A 22,131-nucleotide genomic window follows, 5' to 3' on the forward strand; every position below is an offset into this window, starting at 1 on the left:
TGAAAAATTGGAAATTTAACTCCATTCCCTCTCCTGCACTCCCTAACTGCTTGTTGCAATTAAATTGAATTCATTCTGTATCTTCAGAATGCTGAAAAGCAATATACTAACAACAGCAATTATCAAATAAAGCAGATGTGTGAGCTTCTTCTCAGACCACTACAAATAAATGACTGTATTCCCAGTTTTCACACAGCAACCAAAGAAGGTAAAGAACAAAGAACACTGCTGACACAAATTGCTTTTTTATGTCACTCCAAGAAATCTGCATTATTGTTTAGAAGGTAGTTTTTTCTTCCTCCAAAACAAAGTACTTTATTCCACTGCAGTTTCTTATCGATTTATTTCACTCTAGAGAACAGTAACAGTATCTCCTAAAATAAAGCACTCTCTAAATCAAAGATTTAGAATTAAGAAATAGGATGAATATATGAACGCTACCTTCCAATATTATCATTTGAGGCATTAAGAGAATCTAAAGAGTAAAATAAATGGGGAGGTAATACATGTGTTGAAGTATAACTCATGAAAAATACAAATTAGTAGAGCTAAATCATATTTTGCTATATCCTCATTTCAAAAGTACTATTCTTCAGAACATTTAAAAGACATTCTGCAGGCTAACTATTGAGTTATTGAAATTATTAAAAAGCTGAACCATGTCCTGAGCTGCCATGAAGATATGGCAGCTCAGGACAGGTCTCTTGCTTTAAGAAGTTTTGAATTACTACATCTACTTTGCTCCCCAGACTCTGTTAGATACACATTTCTGAGATCCATACTATGTGCCTTGACTCCAGTATTGTTTGCAATCTTGTGCAACACAAGACTCAGAGAAGTTAATACACATTTCATGATACTGTGATTAAAACCTGACAGCTTAGGCCCAACTTTACAATGTTCGTGTGAAACAGAACTTCAGAAATTGATTCTTGCACAAAGAAACAAATCTCTGTTCTTGGTTTCTTTACTGTAGCTAACTTCTAACTTACCCTACCAAGCTGTGACTGAAAAACCCAACTATTTAGATTTGACAGATTGCAGAATTTCCAAAGTATTACAAAAACTGCCATAATAGATTGTTTGCAGCTTTTTACTGAATAGTATTCCAACACAATGGCAGATCAAGAGTTTCTAAAATACTTTTAGTAACTGTTTTTAGTGTAACAACCTTATACTACTAATGTATGGCTGAATAATCACAGCATCTAGAACAGTCCTTCCACCTTCTCCTTTACTATCTCTTCTAAACAGAGGAAAAGAACTGGTCGTTATTTTCAAGGAGAGCAATACTTGCTATTCACGCACACATCTCTAAAGCACTGATCACAAATCTCTGTTGAAACAAACAAGAGCAAGCAGCTGCCTGTTTGTTGTGTTTAGTCATACCAGCAACCTTTTTTTGTTTCCTGGAAAGCAACCCAATAACGAAGATCAGCAAGAACAAGCTCAATGTTACGGGATGCTGCACACACTCGGACCCATCTTTTCACCAGAAGGCTGTAAAGGCACTAGCCAGCATCCCTCCCTAACTCCCCATCTGTCACAGCTCCGTGCAGCCTGTATGCTATGAGGCTGCACCCATGGAGACTTTCAACACCCTAAAATACATAAATGGCAGACTTACTGAGGCAGATAGGAATTTCATCATCAAGTACAACAGCCAGAAAAGAAGTCAGGTCTCAAAATGCAAAACTAAAAAACCTTACAGATTGAAAAAGGCTTACCTGCTGAGCTAAGCAAAACACTGAAGTCTGTTCCTCTCTGTGACTCCCCAGTTTCATTCTGTCCCTCTTTTTCTGTATCCTCATAGCGGCTCCAGTTAGAAAATACCTTTCTTCTTGAATAGCATTTAACTTCTTCCTTCTCTTCTTCATGTCGTGATTCAGTATCATCATCCTCCTCTACCTGTGACATTCAAATGGACAGTTAAGCCATTGCAACTTAACAGCATTTTGTTCTGTATTTAAAGAATCATTTATGCAAACAATACCAACCACAGAAATAAAACCAGAAACACAAATCCATCTGGATCCCCACATACATTTTAGCTGGTACTATCTTTGTGAATTGTATGTAATTCATCAAGAATGTAACTAAAAGCACTGAGTAAAGCTTCAGCTCCTACACAGGATCAATCAGTGACACTGATACAAGTTCCACTACTTTCCCTCCTATTCTGAAAATTCATAATGACTAGCCTTCTTCCTAAAACTGAGAGCAATGGATAGGGAGTGGAACTAAAAATTGAAACCAAGTGTCTCTGTCTCTGTCCATGTGTTGCAGTGATACAGGTTTTAACTGAAAAAAAACAATGTTTGTAGAGTGGAATAGGAAAAGATACATTCTGCAGAAAAACATTTTGAAAATGGTGATTTATGTAAGAATTTCAATTATAACCAACTATAGAGTCAGGTAATAGGAAAAATTAAACACATTTAATTTCCTTCATGAAAGCTATTTTATGGAAATAGACATGAAAAAATTAAATACACTGCTAGCAGTCAATCTTCTAATCTTAACCTCTTAAAAAGTCCTAGGGTCAAAAGGAGAATTCATTGCAAATTCATTAAGATAAAAGCAAAACAGGCATTTGCCACAAGTACTCAACAGCTGTGGAAAACTCTCCCCTGTCTCGAATTCTCTATACATGCAACTCTCCCAGAGCTTGGGTTTTAGCTGAAATGACTGTTGCTTCACAAAAAGAAATATTTGCTTCCTGGAGGGAGGAACACTCAACAGGCAAGAGATTAAATCTGTCACATTTACACAAATGCACTCTCAGGTGTCAAACAGATGACAAAAAGGAAAATATTCCGTGCACTCTCGCTGGTTCTGTGCAATTTTCAGGTAAATTCTTTTTTCTTTGTATTTATCAGATAAATACACTAAAATGGTTGTTGTAGGTAAACAGTTGGTTATATGAGCAAGTGGATGAAGTGACAATTACATTGCTGGAAACTGAGGCAGAGTTATCATTTCCAAACAACAAAGGCAAAATCCACTTACACCAAAAAAAAACCAAAAAAACAACAACAAAAAAAACCCCACAAAAAACCAACAAAAAAAACCACCACAAACCCAACTTATTTCTTCTCTATTCTTCTCCATGAAATTAATGATTTGCTATAATCCAGCAAACCTAGTGAAATTCAGCGCCCAAAATAACTTGGAGCTGATACAAATCACAGGTGAAAGCAAGAACAGTGCTAAAAAGATAGATCAGTCTTGTACTTTATTTTTAAGATCAGAATCATCCTAAGCAACTATGACATTATAGACAATTACTTCTTATAGATTTGTTTGAAGAATTCACTTCACTTCTTTCAGCTGTAAACACAAAAAACCCAGGAGTACCACTTCCATAGTTCAACAAGCTTCCAGCTAACTAGTATGGATACAAATGTTTTCTCTTAAACCAGACTAAATTCTTTTTAACTTTCTGTCATTAGCTGCATATGCTATACAGTGCACCTCAAGGAATTTTCCTTCTTAGAAGTGAAATAGTTAACTTCATGAAATAAACCACAAATTCTCAGGAGTATTAACAGCAGCTGTGCAACCTGGTTCCCCAAGTACAGTCCTGAAGCTTACTGTTAAAATAAGTGAACTTCAAATAAAAACCTGCTTCCATTTCCAATAAGTATTTAATGGAAAATCTTACATGATGCACCACCAAGCTACAAAAAAAACCTGAAAATAATCACAATTGAATAGTCAACATTCAATTTATTTAAAGATGTGTTAAAATATTCAAATACATAAAAAACTTAACAGTGAAACTTCAGAAAATAGTTTGCTTCTACCATCTCACAAGACAGCTACCAAGTAACAACCCCAGAAACTCAGAAACATACACCTTAATCAACTTTTCTTAGCTGCCTATTCAGCTACACCCTGTGCTACTAACATTGTCACAACACCTTACTGAAAATTAGCGTTAATCAGTACAGAGCAAACATCTGTCCTATGTGTAATGAAAAAACTACCCTCTTGCCACATTGTCAAATAACAAAAGATACGAGCTGAAACAAACTAGAGAAGCCAACTCAGATGCAAACTTTAAAAAGTATTATTCACAAAAGGAGAAAATATAGGCCTTTAAATAGTATTAAGCTATCCACATGTTATTGTTCAGTGTTCTAACACAACATGATACCACAGGAGGTATAGCATCTATCCGCTGTGCCTCAGTTCCAGACAGTAATGCATCACCATTTGCACATTTCATTGAAATTTTCAAAGTGTGCAAAGCATGCAAAAACCCAGCTGAACGAAACCAGGAAACCTTCAGACTATTTTGCATAGCAGAAGAACAGAAACAAATGTGTGCAATATTCCACCTAAACACTAAAGCACTCAAACATATGACACTCAGTGAAAGGGCCAAGCTCCTCTGCAGAGGAACTTGCACAATTTATGGTCTTCTGCCGTGAAATGCATTTTTCTTCTAAAGGAAAGCAAAGTGCATAGCACAAATGAACACAATCTGCAGTCTAACAGAGCAAAAAATACTTTAGTACACTAATTTTACATACAGGGTTGGGGAGTGTATGGTATTGAGAAAATGTAGGAAAGTGGGCTTTTTCTTTGACTTTTCTTACAGATGCATGTGGCTACAGATGCACGTGGTTCAGGAATGAAGGTGTTTAAATGAAGTTAACATTGTTCTGAACAAGTAATTTCCCCTGGGGTCATCCTTCTGCACTTCCCTGGAACCCAGAGTGGTTTGGATGAAAGTACACAATGGAGAAAGTGCAACAGTGACCTCTTGTATCCCGCTTCAATTACTCAACCACTATTCACTGTAAGTGCAATCAGTCCTGGCACGTTAAGTACACCTGTCCAAGCACTCCACAGGAATTGTTGAGCTCACAGCCCTTTTACAAAACAAAACTCAAAGTGCATTAAAAGTCAGGGCTTCCATTAAGACTTTCTAAAACTGTACTTATTACCCTTAGGAAGCCACAGGAGCTAGAGCTTATAGCCTTCTTCCTGTTCAATCCTGGTTACACCACAGGAAAAAAAATTAAACTCTTCATCTTTGTCAGTACTTAGAATATTCTACAGTAACAGAAACATCAGATCTTCAGCTTACCTTTCTCTGGGCCGACTGCTGTTCCCTATCATGTAGGTATCACGCATTAGTAGATTTCCGTTCTTCTTTATTTTGCAGCATTTCTCCCAGCTCTCTTCCCAATATGTCACTTTAAACATGTCAGTCTCATTTGAGCTTTCTTGTTAACCTCTTAGAAAGAGCATAGCTATTTGTCTTCTTCACTTCCTTCCCAAATTATCTTTAGAAACTCTTCACAATTATATGGACCAAGTGCTACTTTCCCCCTTTGTTACTTAATCTCTGAATTACTGTTTTGAATATTACAGCTACAACATATTCACCTTTCCTTAATCTTTTCCATTCTTTATTAGGCACACTCACCTACAATACCTCAGACATCATATATATCCACTCAGAGTCACAATAAACAGTCACTGCCATACAGGGACCCCTGCATATTTATGGATACCCATAACCACTGTCTATTCCCTACATTTGCTGCTCTCACAACAATCAACAGCAAACACCAATTCCTTGAACAAACTTCTGCCTTGATTCCCTCTTTCCTTCATGGAAACTGCTGCACAGCTGTGATCCAGTGCAAGGACATTCAAGCTTATCTAGATGTCTCAATCCCATTTTCTCTTGTCATCAGGGTAAAAGGCTAGCCAGACAAAATAAAAATATTCTCTGGGTTGAATCTGATCCAGACTATGAGCTGCATCATGAATGAGCACATATCTTTCTTCTCATTTATATTTAAAATACTAAGGCGTATAAGCAGAGACAATTAATCTTTTGGTCCTCATCCTAACTTTGGCAGCATCTGTTAAGGACAAATTTTCACAGAAGGGACTTCTAAGTCAAAGGGTCAAAAAAACGTTTATAATTAAGTAGCAAAGCCATTCATGATCTCTACACCTTAAATTGTTCCACAGAATAGGAGTCTGTATATGGAGGATTGTATGAACATAAATTAGTAAGGCAGTTTGGCTGATACTGACTCCTTAGTGGTTCCTCTGGGCAGACAAAAAGTGAAATGTTGAAGACTGTTACTCTTTAATGTTAGACACTCACTCTTTAATGACTTAAATTGCTCTTGGAAAGACATACTTGCTTTAAATTTCATGGTTCAAAGTTTTTGGTAGTGTAACCAAACAGGAGCAATAGGATTACACCAGGAATTATCTTAGTACATTACAGATACAACACAACCTCAAAAAGAATTCCTTTTTTAGCAACAGCACTCATTAAATGCACTTTATTTATATTTAAATCCAAAAAGGTACAGGAGAATTCCCCAACAGCTTAATTTATGTATTACTATGATTGATAGGCTAATACCTCATGATGGTTATATATAGCACAAAAATCTTCAGAAGTTTTCTTATTTTATACATTTAACTAATTAAAACCCCTATATTGGACCAAAACCCTACCTCCTAAAATATTCTTCGTACTCTTTAAAGTTTTAACATGATCAGGGCGACAAGGTGTCCTGCATCTTTCTCACAAATCACTATTAACATTTCCACAAGCTAAAGCCATATTCTGTACAAATCTTATGCCTCACTGAATTGAAATGAGAACTATTAGGAGCTAAATATCTCCCTTAGATTCACAGAGACAAGGAAAAAGCAAAGGCAAACAGCTTGGTTATTTTGTTTATAACTAATCTAAATGGCAGACCACCTTCTCTTTCAAAGACCTAGATAAGAATCCATAAATCCTGACGCTCACTCTTCACTGCCCTCTCAGAAGTATCTCCATGACCTGCTAGTATATGATTAGCACATGGTCCTTCGAATGAGAGCCTTACAGGGGCAAAATGAACCAATCTAATACATGCTGCTCAAATTTCATACTGTGGCTTTCAGAGACCCAGTTTGAAAACTGTTGACTCGTAGATAAATTAAACTTAATAACCAGGCACTGTAGGTTAGCAAGACTTTGTTCTTAGCAAAGCCTGCCAAGTAATTATTTATTTCAGTAAGTGCACATTTGAGGGTGCTGCTCATTAGATACAGGATTTTCCAAACTACAAAGCCACTAGCCAAAATTTCACTCTACTGATTTAGATTAAAACTCCAAACTGAAGGATACTTGATGGGGTATGTTGTGAGAAGAGTATCATTATAAATTCAGTACTCATTCTGCACTGGGAACTGGGAACTTTGGTAGTGTATTGACATCTTGCATTAACTACAGAAGTAGCCTTTTGCCTCTTTTCCCCAAGGCTGTCCCATGCTGTGAACAAAGAGTCTGTAGGAAGTTTGTCCAGCTGCTGTGTATAGATAATGAGAATTCGGATTTTCTAAACTTGCCAAGCTAATACATTTCAACCAACAGAAATTCAACTATATCTTTTTCTTTAACTGAGTGGAAATGATTTTATGAAAGTTACTGGCAACTATGTAAACCCATTAAGCAATTTATACAAAATTATTATATGGACCTGCACAAAACCTGGCAACTCTTCTACCTTCAAATTATCAGTAACTTTAAAAAGATGATCTTTTGTCTTACGAACATCAGTCAAAATATGAGTGCAAACATAAGATAGGAGCATTTGACTTGACAGAAATAAAAGGTTTCAAGAAAACCTTACAAAGTACGTTGCCAGAAAGGTTACAGCATTTTCAGTAAGATTACTGATTATTCCTATGTATAGGCTGTACTTGGCAAAAAACAGAAGGTTTATATATTGCATACATATGGATCCACATATGTGAATGTTGTATGTCTTATTCCAAAACCAAGTTACACTTTGTATTTTGGAGCGGTAAAGGAAATCTCCTGGAGAAAGACAATTGTTTTTACCAAATCTGCTGTTCCTAAAAAGAAGTTTCCTAAGCTGCATTAGAGACTGACAATATCCTGAAACTGTTTCAATTCTTATGTGTTAATGTCACGGTATTACAGAGTAATCCAAACTGAAAGGGATTGCAAGAGGTCATCTTGTCCAATTGCCTACTCAAAAAAGGTCAAAACTGAAATCAGACCATGTAGGTTGGGGCTTTATCTCAGGGCTTGAAAACCTCCAACAGTCTACTTAATCCTTAGTATTTCATTTTGCTGTTTTATTCCAGCACTTCTAAAATTGCAAAAGCAGTTGTATTAACAGCTTTAACAAGAACTTGTAAAGAACACACATGAGGAGTTCTGTAACATCAAGAAAGCAAAATTTATTGAGGGGAAATATTCACCTTAACACTTAAGTGATGCTTTAAAGGATATTGCTATTTTACTAGTTTTCACGAGGCAATGGGTTAGAGAGCTTTTCTCAAGAAACATATCTGTTATAAACTTCTACATATTGAACAGCTTTGTAGTTCTGCAACTGTATCAATGATGAAGTAAAAGCACAACAAATTATGTAAAAAGCTCAGTCAAAGCATCCATCTGCAGAACAGAGAAAAATTTGATTTTAACTCACAGAGTTTATTTTATAAACTTGGAACAAAGTCTGCTCAAAAGAGAAAGGTTTTCAGAAGACCTTAGTTATATTGACAAGTCTAATGTTTATTTAGCAACCCCTACATGCACACAGCTTTAGAACAAAGCCAACAAAAATCTAGCAACAGTACCAAGATCAAAAACAACAAGAAGAAGCTTCAGGGTTTCTTATGCAAGGAGAAGTACAGCACAAAGTTTCTCAACAGATCTATTTTTTGCCACAATGAAAATAGAAAAAAATAAACAAACAACCCCCCCAAAAAAAAACTCTCAAAAGATTTCTGCTCTGCTATATTATACATAAAAGGAAGCCTCCAAAGTTTACGCTTTAATAACAACAAAACAATCGCCTACCTTTAAATTCAAAAATATTTGATATGAGATAGTAACAAGTTAAAAGTTTAGGGCTTTTAAAAATGCACCTATTTTGTAAAAAAGAAAGCACATAGGAGTAAAACATTCTTTCTATGTATTTCAAAACATAGAAATAGCTTAGTGATATTCACCCACACTGTTCTATTTTCCATTGTCACAGCATTAAAAAAGAAAAAATTCTGAAAGACACCAAACAGAACAGGATTGTTTGAAATGGTATCCCTAAACTGATGGAAACTTAATCAATAGTTTCCTTTTCTCCTCTACTTCTAACCTTCTGCCAGCTTCACTTCCTTTGTCAGTTCACAGCAGAATCAGACAAGCCCAAATAATGGTTAGATAGGCTGGAAGGATGCCATGAAACATGGGAACTGGGAAGCAAGTCCTTCCTTCATATCTGGCAGCAGTTATCTGCTAAATTGGCTAAGTGTACTCATAAGCCATATCCTTGGTTTTAATTTCCTGCAATGTTAAACTTCTTTTTCTAAAGTAAATTTTGTTTTCTCTTCCCATTAAAGACTTACAGATTCTCCACTACTAGTCCTACTCGCATAATTCATGTGGACACAGAAGTGTCCTTTGTCAAAATCATACAGTTTTAGAAAAATTCTTTGCTACAAATATTTATGTTGCTTGATAAAATTTTTAACGTAAACCTCAGAACATTTGCCATTTGTGACTGCTTTTAGACCCTTTTATCAGTTAAGGTTCTAAAGTGTGTAAGGCATCATTTTACAGGTTCTATATACAAGTACTGGTGTTCGGTTCACAGTGGGAAATTCTATCCTGATTTTAAATTAAAGCTGCCAACATCTGTCACTTTTTAAGATCAACCATCACACAACAATGGCTTATTCCAAACATATAAATATTTACATAATGAAAACTAAAGCTGCAAAAGGAGACACTCTACCAACTTGAAACCCTGTAAAGGTCCTGTATAAGAAATTCCAGGAAGCAGCATTTTGTTTTCCTCACCCCTTCACTATACCTGCAACATTGTCAGTAGCACAGCTGCTACATTTTTCATCTTTCATTACTAATGTATTGCCATTTCATAAATATAATTTCACATGCTACAAAAAAACCTCACATCTCTATTACCCCTCTATCAACAAACTAGCAGACCCAGCCATTATGCATTTTGTAAATTGAATTGCATTATTACATTGATGTCATGGCACATCGAAGCCCTAAAACTTGAGTTACAAATAGCCTGATTTGACAATATTTTCAGTAAGGGGAGTAAAAAAGGGGTACTTTTTAGGACCAACAGCGAGTCACACGTAAATCAATAAGTTATTAAAAAGATATTACGGATAAAAAGCAGTTTGTCTGATGTGCAAACAAAATACATAATTATGACCCAGAATCAAAATCCCATATGAAGAAACAAACAAGCACAATAGCTATACTGAATTAGATTAATTATAAAAATAATTGAGTCATGCTAAACAAAATAGCCATGTACTACAACAATACTACATCAAAAAGATGCAATCCTCAACTCACAGACTTCTAAACAGCATTTCCGAGACCAATACTACAATTAATTTTTCTTTATACAGTGGAAAACCAGAAAAGATGCAGAGAGTACTAACTCTCCACTTGACAGACACCAAAACATTTCTTCTTCCTTGTGTCTTAAATTACATGAGAAATGCATAGGCTGATCCATTTTCTTAGGTATTTGCAAACCAGCCAGCTCAGTGATAACAGGAAAGGAGAAATTAGTGAAACAGTAATTCAACAAGGTGATGAATTTAAGAGATTATAATCCCTGCCTCACAGTCAAGGCAGGATCTCCCTGACAGAATACCCCAGTGGTGAAAAAAAAACCAGCTACTTACACCCTCCATTATCAATTTGCCTGGCACAAGTCAGTAGCACCTTTCCTAGAACAAACTCAGCTCAAGCTGATCAACAGGAGTTCTCACAAGCACTGTGCAAGGTGTTGTCCCATAAAGTAGCGAATTACGGCCAAGTGTCTGATTTGTGGCGGGTTTGTCTTTGAAAGTGACAGACTTGTGTTGAATCCACATGCACTATAATTTAAAATACAGCTGTATTATGCACAATGCATCTCTACATACTGCCCCAAAACAAAAGGCAACTACACACCACACACCCCATTTTCAAGCCCTTTCAGTAGGATAGCTCAAAGATGTAGTAGAGGCAGTAGTATCCCAGAGCATGTTCTCCAACTCCTAAACCACAGTCTGAGAATTAATGATAAGTATGTTTGGGGACTGTGTCTATACATCAATGATAAAAGGTGTAGAGACGTCATACTGTCTTGACTCAGGTAAGTCAGAAGCAGAATCGTTTATCATCAATGTGTGGCATGCACTTGGCCTCAAAGCAGTGCATTTTGGACAGAAACAACCTTTTCTCCAGCAAAAATAGTTCTGCTTGTCCTCCAATGAACTGAGAATAGATGGGGACTGAGGCAAAAGAGAGGGGAGTGCCAAAATAAAGCAGAGATGTGTGAATAAGTACAATCCATGTTTCTTCAGCTATTGTGCAACAACAGCATTTTATCCAGAAAGTGGAAATAAATTCAATTCCTTTTTCTGCACAAATGCATCCCAAGTTGCAACTCCTACTTCCCAAGAGAATACAGTGGTTTTACACACTGGAGTGGGAGGTCTAGCCTCTTTCCTCAGCCAGACCTATTCTACTTTATACAGCACCTGGACACTCCCATTAGGGGAACTCAAGAAGCTGCTGGCCTATGTGTCCTGCAGATGCACAATCACCACACACATAAAAAAAACCAAAAAAGCCAAGAATGTAACACTTAATGTCAGTCTTGCATTCCTATTCTCTTCACAGGAATAGGACAATACCATGTGTGTACATTAAATACAAAGGGTCTGAAAAAACATGAGGGAAATTGAGGGAATTGAGGAAAATTCGGATTAAAAATTATTTCAAGTTCATTGGCAGGTCACTTATCTAAGAAGTGAACAAAAGCTTCAGCTGCACTTTGTATTTGAAACTGGGAAGAAAACAGATCTCAGATTGAACTTTTTTCCACATCCTCAAATCCTTCGCCTCAGCAGGCACTGCAGACTGAAACTTTTTCATCGTGTACTCTCTGTATCCAACACAGGCTCTGTATCCCCTGCCTGCCTTTTTACCAGAGAAAGTCAGTGCTAATGGCTCTGTAACATTACCAACAACCGTTTCTAATGTAAACTGACACACACAAGGATGATTTTGCTAGATATTTTGAAAGAGCTGAAAATAATACGTTACCTTATTAAGAGAGGTTTTTTTCCTGCATCATAACCAGTATTTTCTGGGGCTAACAAAGAATACAAGAAGGCAAGAAAATAAACAACTACTGATAAGGTCATCAGTCTGTTTTGCTGTCTCACAGAAAATAATTAAACAACTTTTCATTATACTTCTTCCTTCAGGGTTTCATGTAATTTAAATAAGATTTTTCCCCTTTCAATTATTCAACAGAAAACAAGCATTTGTAACAGTCACTTAATTGCAATTCTTGACAGCCAGCTTAAACAAGTCAGTATAGATATTTGCAAATAATTTTGTTTTTATGCACAATGTTTTCCAGACTACACCTGATGAAATGCAAAGACAAAACCAAAATCTCGATATTTAATATTTTGTGTTGCACTTTCTGATTTGTCAACAGTAATAATGAGATCAAACTGTACTGTTAAACATTCAATCTATTCCATCATTACAGCGACACACACCAGAATAAGCTAAAAATTATTTCTATAAAAGTATTAATGGAGAAGAGGTAAAACATATGTTTGTATGTTCACAGTCTTTTCATATTGACATAGTGACCTATTGATGAATTTATAGTGAGCCTTCAATGACTTTTCAGTGTTTCCTCTCAAAAACAATTTACTTTCTTATTGTTCACCTAGGTATCAGAGTTCTTCCAGTACAGATTCAAGTTTCTACTATAAACAATTTTTTTTAACTTGAGGGAAAAAGGAAAAAGCTAAAGCTTTTTTGGTTTTTTTTTCCCTTTAGACTGAGGAAGGAAGAGCCTTGACTCAAAGGTTCTTTCTTGAAAAGAAAAAAAATATCCCTACAAAGAGTAATCCTCTTCACTAGTTTGCTCTATTGGTGACCTTTAGAGAGATCTACCAAAGCTGAAGAGGAGCTTAATTAGCAGAAAGGGCAGCTGAGAGAACAGGTAGCATGAAAAAAAGCTTCTAGTCTTTATTGTACGGGATGAGAATTTTTGAAAGAGGGATGAAATACTAAGACTGGTTCATAAATGTTGGATTCTGGAACTCAGCACTCTGAGTTATCTAAAGATAGAATTAGCCAAGAGAGATATCTGATTCTGAAATCAATGTTTTGCCTAACAGGAACGATGCTCCAGTTAAAGGCAAAAACATTTCATCAAGTACACAAGAAAGAGACTTGTTCTTGACATTTCTACATAAAATTGCTACTGCTTCAACAGTCACAAAGTATGGTTCTAGAAACTTTCTTAATAACTTCAACAGCAAAAAATATTTCTCTCTCCTTGATTTTTAAAATCTGTTACAGGAAATTCAAACAGATTTGTCATGTGACTGTAACCTGGTATAACCAAAGATTCCTCTCTGAAAAGCATCACTGCAGTTGCAGAATACCAGTATGAAAAAACAGAAGAAAAAAGTCTAGATCCTGAAAAGTTCTTATGTTCAAACCTATTTACAGCTGAAGAAAAGAGCATGACTCATATGTAGTAACATCTGTAAAAAGCCTAACATTAAACAAGGTTCAAACAATTCTACACAAACAGAACAAAACTTACCAAGTGGCAGTGGAAAACTCCACTTGTGTGTATCACATCTCCATGTTTATTTTGTCACTATCAGTCTCTTGAGGTGCTCAGTGTTGCAATGTTGCTTCATATTTGAACCATCATTATGAAACTTTTTTATAACTATACCAGAGTGGTATAATACCATGGATGTTTTCAAATATCACTGCATTCACTAAAAAACAATCTTTGCTATTTTTATATCCAATTTGAATGCAACTTACTGCAGACAATTTAGAAATCACCCCTCAAACCTCCGGCATCCCTTCCTCATTCACCTCCAACCTTTTTTGGAAGAGGGAGGGAGAAACCCTGTGAAAGATATTTTTCTAAATAGCCTTAAAGAATATGATTTCCTAAATCCAACATGCAGCTTGAGATAGTAGTGAAGAATCACTGCCCAAGGTCCTCCATGTTGCAGCACCACACTTAAAACCCCAAGATGTTAAAATCTAATTTTATTTTGCTATTGGTCTGGAGTATAATTCTGAAAAATAAGAGTTACCACACAAAGATGCTCCTAGACCATGAAGTTAACACTGCTGTGAAGAAGCTTCAGAAGTAATTTAGAACTTTCTGAGAGTGCAAACATACACAAATTACCAACAAGGACTGGGCTGCACCTGCTGGGATGGACTACAATCCCATGATTTTATGTGCCCATCATATCCTTACAGGCTACAGTTCACACTGGTGAGCCCACTTAGGTGCACACAGAGCAGTATCTGCAGGTAAACTCTGCATCCAGCTTGCAGTGGTGAGATACACAGTGTCAGCTGTCTGGACAACTGGTGGACAGCTTCAAGTGTGGCTCCATTGGGAGTGAAACCACACTGAGTCCACTAATATTACACCCCAGTGCAACCCACAAAGCAAATTTGCATCAAAACCCCATCCCTGACAGTAATTAAAACTAAGAGCCACACCAAAGTCATTGAAGGCACCACTTTTTCTCATAAGCACAATTATTTTTTTTAAATTTTGTCTCTACAAAAACATTTTACTCTGAGACAATAATCACAATTATCCTTTAACATCCTTGCTAACAATTTTGTTGAAGTGGAAGAAAAAGACATTCTGAGAATGGGATCATCTGCACTTCTATTGCTTCCATGGGCATGCCACCTTTTGTTACAAATTAATAGGAACGTAATACACCAGTGAAATCAGCAAAGCATCATGATGTGAATAATGCAGTCTGAAACAGGACACTGAAGAAAAAAAAACCAAGGGGAAAAAAGAATAATCAAACTAACAACCAAAACAAATCTGAAAAAACAACCAAGTCAGCAAAACCCCCTAGTTTGTAAGGCAATCAGAAAAACCTCAAGGCCTCACAACAGGTCAGTGAAAGAGCCTAGGAAGAACTGTAGGGCAGCATCACCACTCTGTTCCTAAAAGACAAAGACCCTGGCTATTGCAGGGTTAAGAAGAAAGACTGTGCAGTCTCTAATGTAGAATTATCCTCTGGGAAAAGAGAAACAGGAATAGAAACAGGACCTTAAGGCAAGGTTCTTACACACTCCAGCAGATTTATGGTTTTACAGGAGTGTATTACAGTGTCTACCTGTAGAGAAGTTGAAGATTTCTTTTCAAAAATAAAACAAAAAAACAAAACAGAAAAACTCAACCCTTCCCCCCAGACACCCTACATACACATAATACAGAGGAATTGCATACATGAAAGAATAAATGGGAAATATATGGACCCCTCTCTATGCCTTACCATAGAACACTGAATCACACAGGCTTGAAACCCTGTGTTAAATCCTGAAATCCAGAAATATTCTGCCATACTTTTTCTAAGTCTCTAAATCACCACTGAATCAATCATCAGCATTTGTTCAATTCCTTCTTTAATACAGTGACTCCTTCTGACTGCTACAAAACACTGTGCAGCACTACTAGACTGGCTGGAAACTCAAAACAGGGCTCATGAAACTACCCAGTTTCTTTTGTGAGGAAAAACAGCAGCAGGACTGTATAGCACAACTTTTTAAACAAATTCATTGCTTCTACAAATTTGTTGACTTTTAGCAGAAATACTTAGTGTCTCTCACTTGAGAGAGACAGTAACAAACTCCTGTACCCAAACAAATTCCTGTATTGTGCTATCTGGGACTAAACATTCATCACAGTAGCACAACAAGATTTTTAGCTCAGACTTTTACGAAGTGTACCCTTCCTACAAATAACTTTTCTTCACAGCTGTGTTTCAAAGACCCAGGGGCAAGTCCTAATAACTCACATGTACGTGTGACTTTCACACGTTCTGCTGTACGTTCCGAAAACATCACCCTGAGATGAGAACATTCTAACCCCTTGACTTAAACACATCCTGACTCCTCACCAAGTAATTCCGGCCCAGCACGGGAGGCGCCAGCGCCAAGGGCCGGGCTGCCTGCACCACCTACTGGAACCTACTGGTACCTTCCAGCACCAGTCCATCGCCCCGGATGGATGCATGCATGGATGCATGCATTCTTAGCCTGCAGAGTTTCAGCTCTTCCCGAAATTCTAAAATCTTCAGTTAAATATGACGGGAAGTTCTTCTCCAATATTCAAATAATTATCATTTTATATTTCCTCTGAATAAAATCCACACCAATTTACTGGATAATTAAATCTAAATAAGATTATGATTGAAAGCTGTGTTTCACACAACCAAATATGCAGCCAGTAAAGTTACTACTTTAAGCTAGAAAATATCTAGGACACCCTGTTACCAAAAAGCTACCAAATTACTACCCCAGAGACTTGAGAGTAGAAAAGAGGAATAAAAGCATTTAAGCAGGTGAGGACAGAAATGCACAGCCATCTAAAATATAAAAAAACCCTCAAGCTCTTTCCAAGGAAGTTACAGAAAAAGAGTCAGACATGAAGCTGCTCTGCAGCAACGATATTCACCTGTGTAATGGGATGCTTTCAATACAAATCTCCTGTTATATCAGCAGGAAAGCTGGTAAAATATGCTGAATGAATAACAACAAATATCACTAAACCATTCCACACTAAACAATTAGGGACTATTATGAAACTTTGGAGTCCCACTGTAAAAAACAGGTTCCTCTATTGTCTGGAATCCAAAAAGAATACATTAACTTTGGATGTATAAAAAGCATTTATGCTTTTCCATTGCACAGACAGCCTTGAAAAAATAAAAGAAAAATAAATAGGGCTGTGACAAGTGGTTACACAGCAGGTCTACTAAGCAGAATCAGTAACTTTCATTATACATATTTTTCTGTTCTGATTCCCATGTACTTGCTACACAACCTATCTAATCTTTCAGTCACAAATTCTATTCTCAAGGCCCCAGTTAAACCTCTTCCTTCTTAATAATGTTTTTCTTCTTGTCCTGCCTAAAATGGATCTCTTTGCAGCAACCTTTCTACTTTATGGAACATTGCTAACCAGGCCTGTCTAAAGTGTCCTCTTTGCCAGATTAAAACAAACTCAAAATAAATTCATAAATAAAGCAAAAAGAGAAAGAACCAGGTTCTTCAGCCTTTCCTCCTTGATCACATCCTCTTTACATATTTCTTCATTCCTTCCCTCTGAACTTTCCCCAGCTAGTCCCAATCTTGCAAAAATAGAACTAGTTCTTCAATGTAATGGCATCGCTAATTGATACCTTCTCATCCATTAAGCTGACAGTTCTCTTCTATAAAATTGCACCTTAATCAGTCACACACTGCTACAGATATTCCCCACGTAGACATGGTTGTATAGTATTTGACCTTGAATCACACCCAAATGCAGGCTGTCTCTTCCATTTGTTGAGACTGTGTTCTGTGCTCCACCCTCCTGGCAGTTTAGCACTGTCTGCAAATATTAACACTGTATATTTTAATCCTTCCCCGTTGGAATTATTAATAGAAAACTGAACAAGAGTAGATATAGAACTAAGCCTTGCAGAATCCCATTTAACAAACACCAGTTTGACACTGAACCATCACAGTAGAGAAATTTCTGAGAAGGGAAGCTCTTCACACTGCATTAGCAATTAAGTACAGCTCACAAATTGATGCACATTAATCTAAATAAGTTTTTTCTAGTTGTTTTTGAGAACATTAACACAAAATGTCAGAATATTTACTGTCTTCAAGATCCAGAAATCTATTCTTCTATCTGCACAAGTTCTGTCACAGTGTTCTAAAGGAAATCAAATATATCTGTATTTGTTACTTTTGTTACTGTGCCTCTCAACTGCTTTTTGCAGTTGCTTAGACGGTAACCAGTTCACTCCTACTAATTAGGAAAATTTATCTGATGCTGACAGCATTAGATGTTCTCTTAGATCACTTCTAAATGTTCATGGACTACAAGAATGAAGATACAATGAATACTAAAGTAATGTGATGCCATCTTGAAACTAACCACACATGAGGAAGACTGCACTAAAATCCATCTGTTAACATTCGTTTGTGAACAACAAAATGTTTACTGCAACACTGCCTAAAGCCAGGAAAGGAACATTGAAACAGACCTGCCAATTTCAACAGCACTGGGGTAGTAGCATGCATCACATGCACACTCGGTATATCATTGAATTGAAATTTAAAAGAATACTTCATAAATTGCAAATGTAATAAACCTAAAGGACAAAAGAAAATCTCCTTAAACCACTACCAACCCTCAAAAAATGTGGTCAAGGACCATAAAAATAAAACCCAGCCTCACATCCACAATTTCAGAAAGTTGTTTCTATTTTAATATACTGTATCTCTTAAAGAGAGCAATTTTTAAATTCTGACTGTACATAAAACATGAATTCCGAATTGACTAAAAGTGGGAGATAATATTAGACCAATGTCACGTCACTTTAAGCATTATAATGCCACATATTACTAAAACTGAGTAATTTCAAATGCACTTTATTTATTTAATGTAGCATAGATGAGCTAAAGCAGACTGAAACAATGGAAAATTATTCAAGATGACAGATCGACAAAGAAATCTGCCATTTGGTAAACCAGCTGGTCTTAATTAGACATTCATTTTTGAAGGGAGGACACAAAATCTTCAGTAATCAAGCCAGTTAAATCAACATGCACACTAGTTACAAAAAGACACAACAAGTGGAAGATCCTTTTCCCTCTTCAAAAGGAATAAGAACATTTCTCATGGTTTCTAAAGCAATTTCATATTTGAGAGAGGCAGCATCTTGTTTTGAAAGCAGAGCTGGGAATTTACTCAGAGAGGCACCTTCTCAAGAGCTGACAGAAATCACGAAACTTTCTTCTCTAAGATTCTGATCCACAGCTGGATCTACCATGTAGGGCATGAATACAAACACAACACCTAAACTCCTTTTCCCTTAGCACATAGCTGAGGAGGGGAGAACTGACTTAGCAATTTCTGGGTCTTCCCAGGCTTTGCAAATAACACAGCTGATCACTCATGACTAAAACCAAAGAATTACAGGACCCCTGCAGCAGCATAAAGCACACAGTGCCCAGTCTTCTTGTGCCCCAGAAAACTGCAAATTGAATGTGCCACCACGACACTTTCTTCTCCATCTTGTAGAGGTCAGAAATAATGCCATCCTGTAGCTTCAAACGCAAGCTCAGGAGTGATTAAATTAAAACATCCAAACCACAACATTTTAAGACAGTGCTTTTACATGAATGCAACTGACTAAGAAATACTGCTGCCAAAATATTATGCAATTTAATGCCTACTTCACTGTAAAAAAAAAAAAAAAAAAAAAAAAAAAAAAAAAAAAAAAGAAAAAAAGTTTTTCTGAGAAGATCCCAGCATCTCAGCACACAGTAAGGAAAGGGAATGTGGTAAAACCATCACACTCCCTGCTCCAGAAGTGGTGAATTATGAGATTGGCTCAGAGGTAGCACTAAAATTCAGCAGCTGCAGGCTGGCACAGCTGCTGATGCTGTGGCTGGATTGCTGGAAGCCAGTCCCATCCAAGCAGCTAAACACAAAATTTGTGGCAGGTGCGCTAAGAGACCATACAGTGCTTAACATCAAAACCCTCCAGTGGAGGAAGAACATTACACAACAATCTTTAGCAGCGTTCTCAGAAAATCTTAGCTATTGCTTCACTTTTAAAGTCCTAAATCATAATAGCCAAAAATAAAGTCAATATGCTAGGCTAAGATAAAGAGCATATTCAAGTCAAAACCAAAGTAAGCAGTGGCAAGTAAACATATTTTAATGTGTCCCAAAAGAAACGTTTAAATTGCAGGGTTGAATGACTTGGGAAAAAAAATCAGTCCAAGACAGAAATTTCCCCAGCTAATACACAGAGGTGCTGAATTATCCCTGCATGCTCCTGCAGCTTATGAGGGAACACTGTTGTTTTACATCCAGGATGCAAACCTGTCCCCAGACATCAGTGTGAATTCAGCAATTGATATTGCTTACATCTGAAAGCACCGACCAGCATTCTAAGTAACTGTACCAATCGAGCCATAACCTTTCATCTCCCAAAACATGAGTGCTATGAATCTAAATACAATAACAAAATTAATATTTTCTGTTTTTAAAGCCACCAACAAGCATGGGAGTTCTAATACAGATAAAACACTGGGTGGGTTCAGTTGAAGCCATGGCATCATAAAAGTCAAAGTGAATGTAATCAACATGATGCTGGAATTGGGGTAGCATCTGGTCCATCTACATTAGGACTCCCAGTGCTGCCAACACCAATTAGCATTAGGTCATCATTGTAATCTCTTTGCCAATCCAGGGACATGATTTCCATGTTGCAACAATGCTAACAGAAGCAAAACAATCTGAATGAAGTAGCCAAAGCATTTTTTATGGGAACTCTTTTTAAAGGCAGCGTTGATCTCAAACCATGATGAGGTAGATAATACCTCCAGAGGAAATTGTCTATGTAATTGTGATACACAATGGTACGTCAGCACTACTTTCAATCTGCTAAAACATTTTATAATGGGCTGATGTACAAATATCAACTTCTATTAATGACAAATGATACCCAGTGAATCACAGATACCCATTTTGTAAGGTGTGCTCTGTTACCACGTCTTCACTGTGAGTACCGCAGGCTGGACAAGACACACGCTCATTTCAACTTCTGATCATAGAACCGCTAAGGCTGGAAAAGATCTCTAAGGTCGTTCGAGTCCAACCATTAAAACATCTCAAGTGTACCAAAACTACTCAACAATTCTTCATCTCAATTTGCAAACGGAGGAGACATTTTTTCAGACGCATTTTTCAAACAAGACTTTTATCTTTTCAGCGCAAAATTATACCCGTATTTCGGCAAGACAAGCCCTGTGTTATGCTGCCCCAGAGCGCGCAGGCTGAGCTGCCCCAGGGCAGGACTACAGCACATGGACGGCGCAGCTGCCGAGCTGTCCCGGGCGGTAGCGCCGGCATTCCCAACCCATCCCACAGGCTGGGCGACAGGCTGGGCGACAGGCTGGCTCCACCTCGGGAAGGGGAGGAGCAGGAGACGCGAGGGTTGTGCCCCCAGCCCAGGGGCCTCCCCGGGGCCCCGCACGCTCAGCTCCGCCTCCCCCTGCTGCCGCGGAGGGAGGGCGGGCTCTCCTCCAGCTTACCCGCCGGTGCTGCTGGGCGCTGGGCGATGGCGCTGTCCCGCGACCTCGGGGCTCTCGCCTGCCCCGTCCCCCGCCTCCTCGGTGCCCGTAAGCGCCGCCTCTTCCCCGGCTCCCTCCTCCTCCGCGCCCGTGGCCGTCCCCGCCGCCTCCTTCCTTCGCCGCCTCGGGCGCGCCGCAGGGGCGCCGCCGGCCGTGTCGGGTGCCTTCCCTGCGGGGCCGGCTGCCGCCCCGCTCCGCCTGCATGGCCGGGCTCGCCTGCCGCGGGCCGCTGGGGCCGCGCCCGTCCCGCCCACTGCCGGAAAGGGCCGCTCGCCGGGGCCCGGGGAAATGGCGGCGGAGCGGCCTCGGCAGCGCCCCCTGCGGGCGGCTCGCGCGCGGGCAGGCCCGGGCCGGGCCCGCACCTCCTGCCGGTACCGACGAGCAAGTCGCATCCGCGTGTGTGAATAAAAACAGAAAAACCATGTATTTAGTGCTTAGAAAATAGAGTTCTTAGCTAAAGCTAGATGAATTATGGAATTTTTTAGGTTGGAAAAGATCTTGGATATCATTCAGTCCAACTGCTAAGCCTGCACTGCCACTTCCACCACTAAACCGTGTTCATCAGCCCCACATCTACACATCTTTTAAATACCTCCAGGGAAGGTGATTCTATTGCTTCCCTGGGCAGCCTGTTCCAACGCCTAAGCGCCTCTTGGTGAAGAAATTTACCTAATACCCAATGTAAGCATCCTCAGGTGCAGTTTGAGGCTGTTTTGTCACTTGTGACCCGGGAGAAGAGAGCACTCCTCGCTCACCTCACCGCAGCTTCCTTTGAAGCTGCTGTAGAGAGACATACGGTCTCCCTGAGCCACCTTGTCTGCAGGCTGACCAAACGCATCTCCCTC

General features: G+C 38.4%; 1 protein-coding gene across 1 annotated transcript in view; it reads right to left on the reverse strand.

Annotated features, from left to right (window-relative positions):
- Positions 1-21,539, reverse strand: part of AVEN (apoptosis and caspase activation inhibitor) — an 84,713-nt gene extending 63,174 nt beyond the window's left edge. The window contains exons 1-2 of the mRNA XM_084208174.1: positions 21,248-21,539; positions 1,728-1,908 (exon numbers count right to left, since the gene is read on the reverse strand). Of these exons, the coding sequence (XP_084064300.1) occupies positions 1,728-1,908; positions 21,248-21,490 (424 nt within the window). The 5' untranslated portion in view covers positions 21,491-21,539. The remainder of the gene's footprint in view (positions 1-1,727; positions 1,909-21,247) is intronic.
- Between the last annotated feature and the right edge of the window lie 592 nt (positions 21,540-22,131).

This window comes from Fringilla coelebs, assembly GCF_963513975.1.
Source record: "Fringilla coelebs genome assembly, chromosome: 6".
Taxonomy (NCBI): Eukaryota; Metazoa; Chordata; class Aves; order Passeriformes; family Fringillidae; genus Fringilla; species Fringilla coelebs.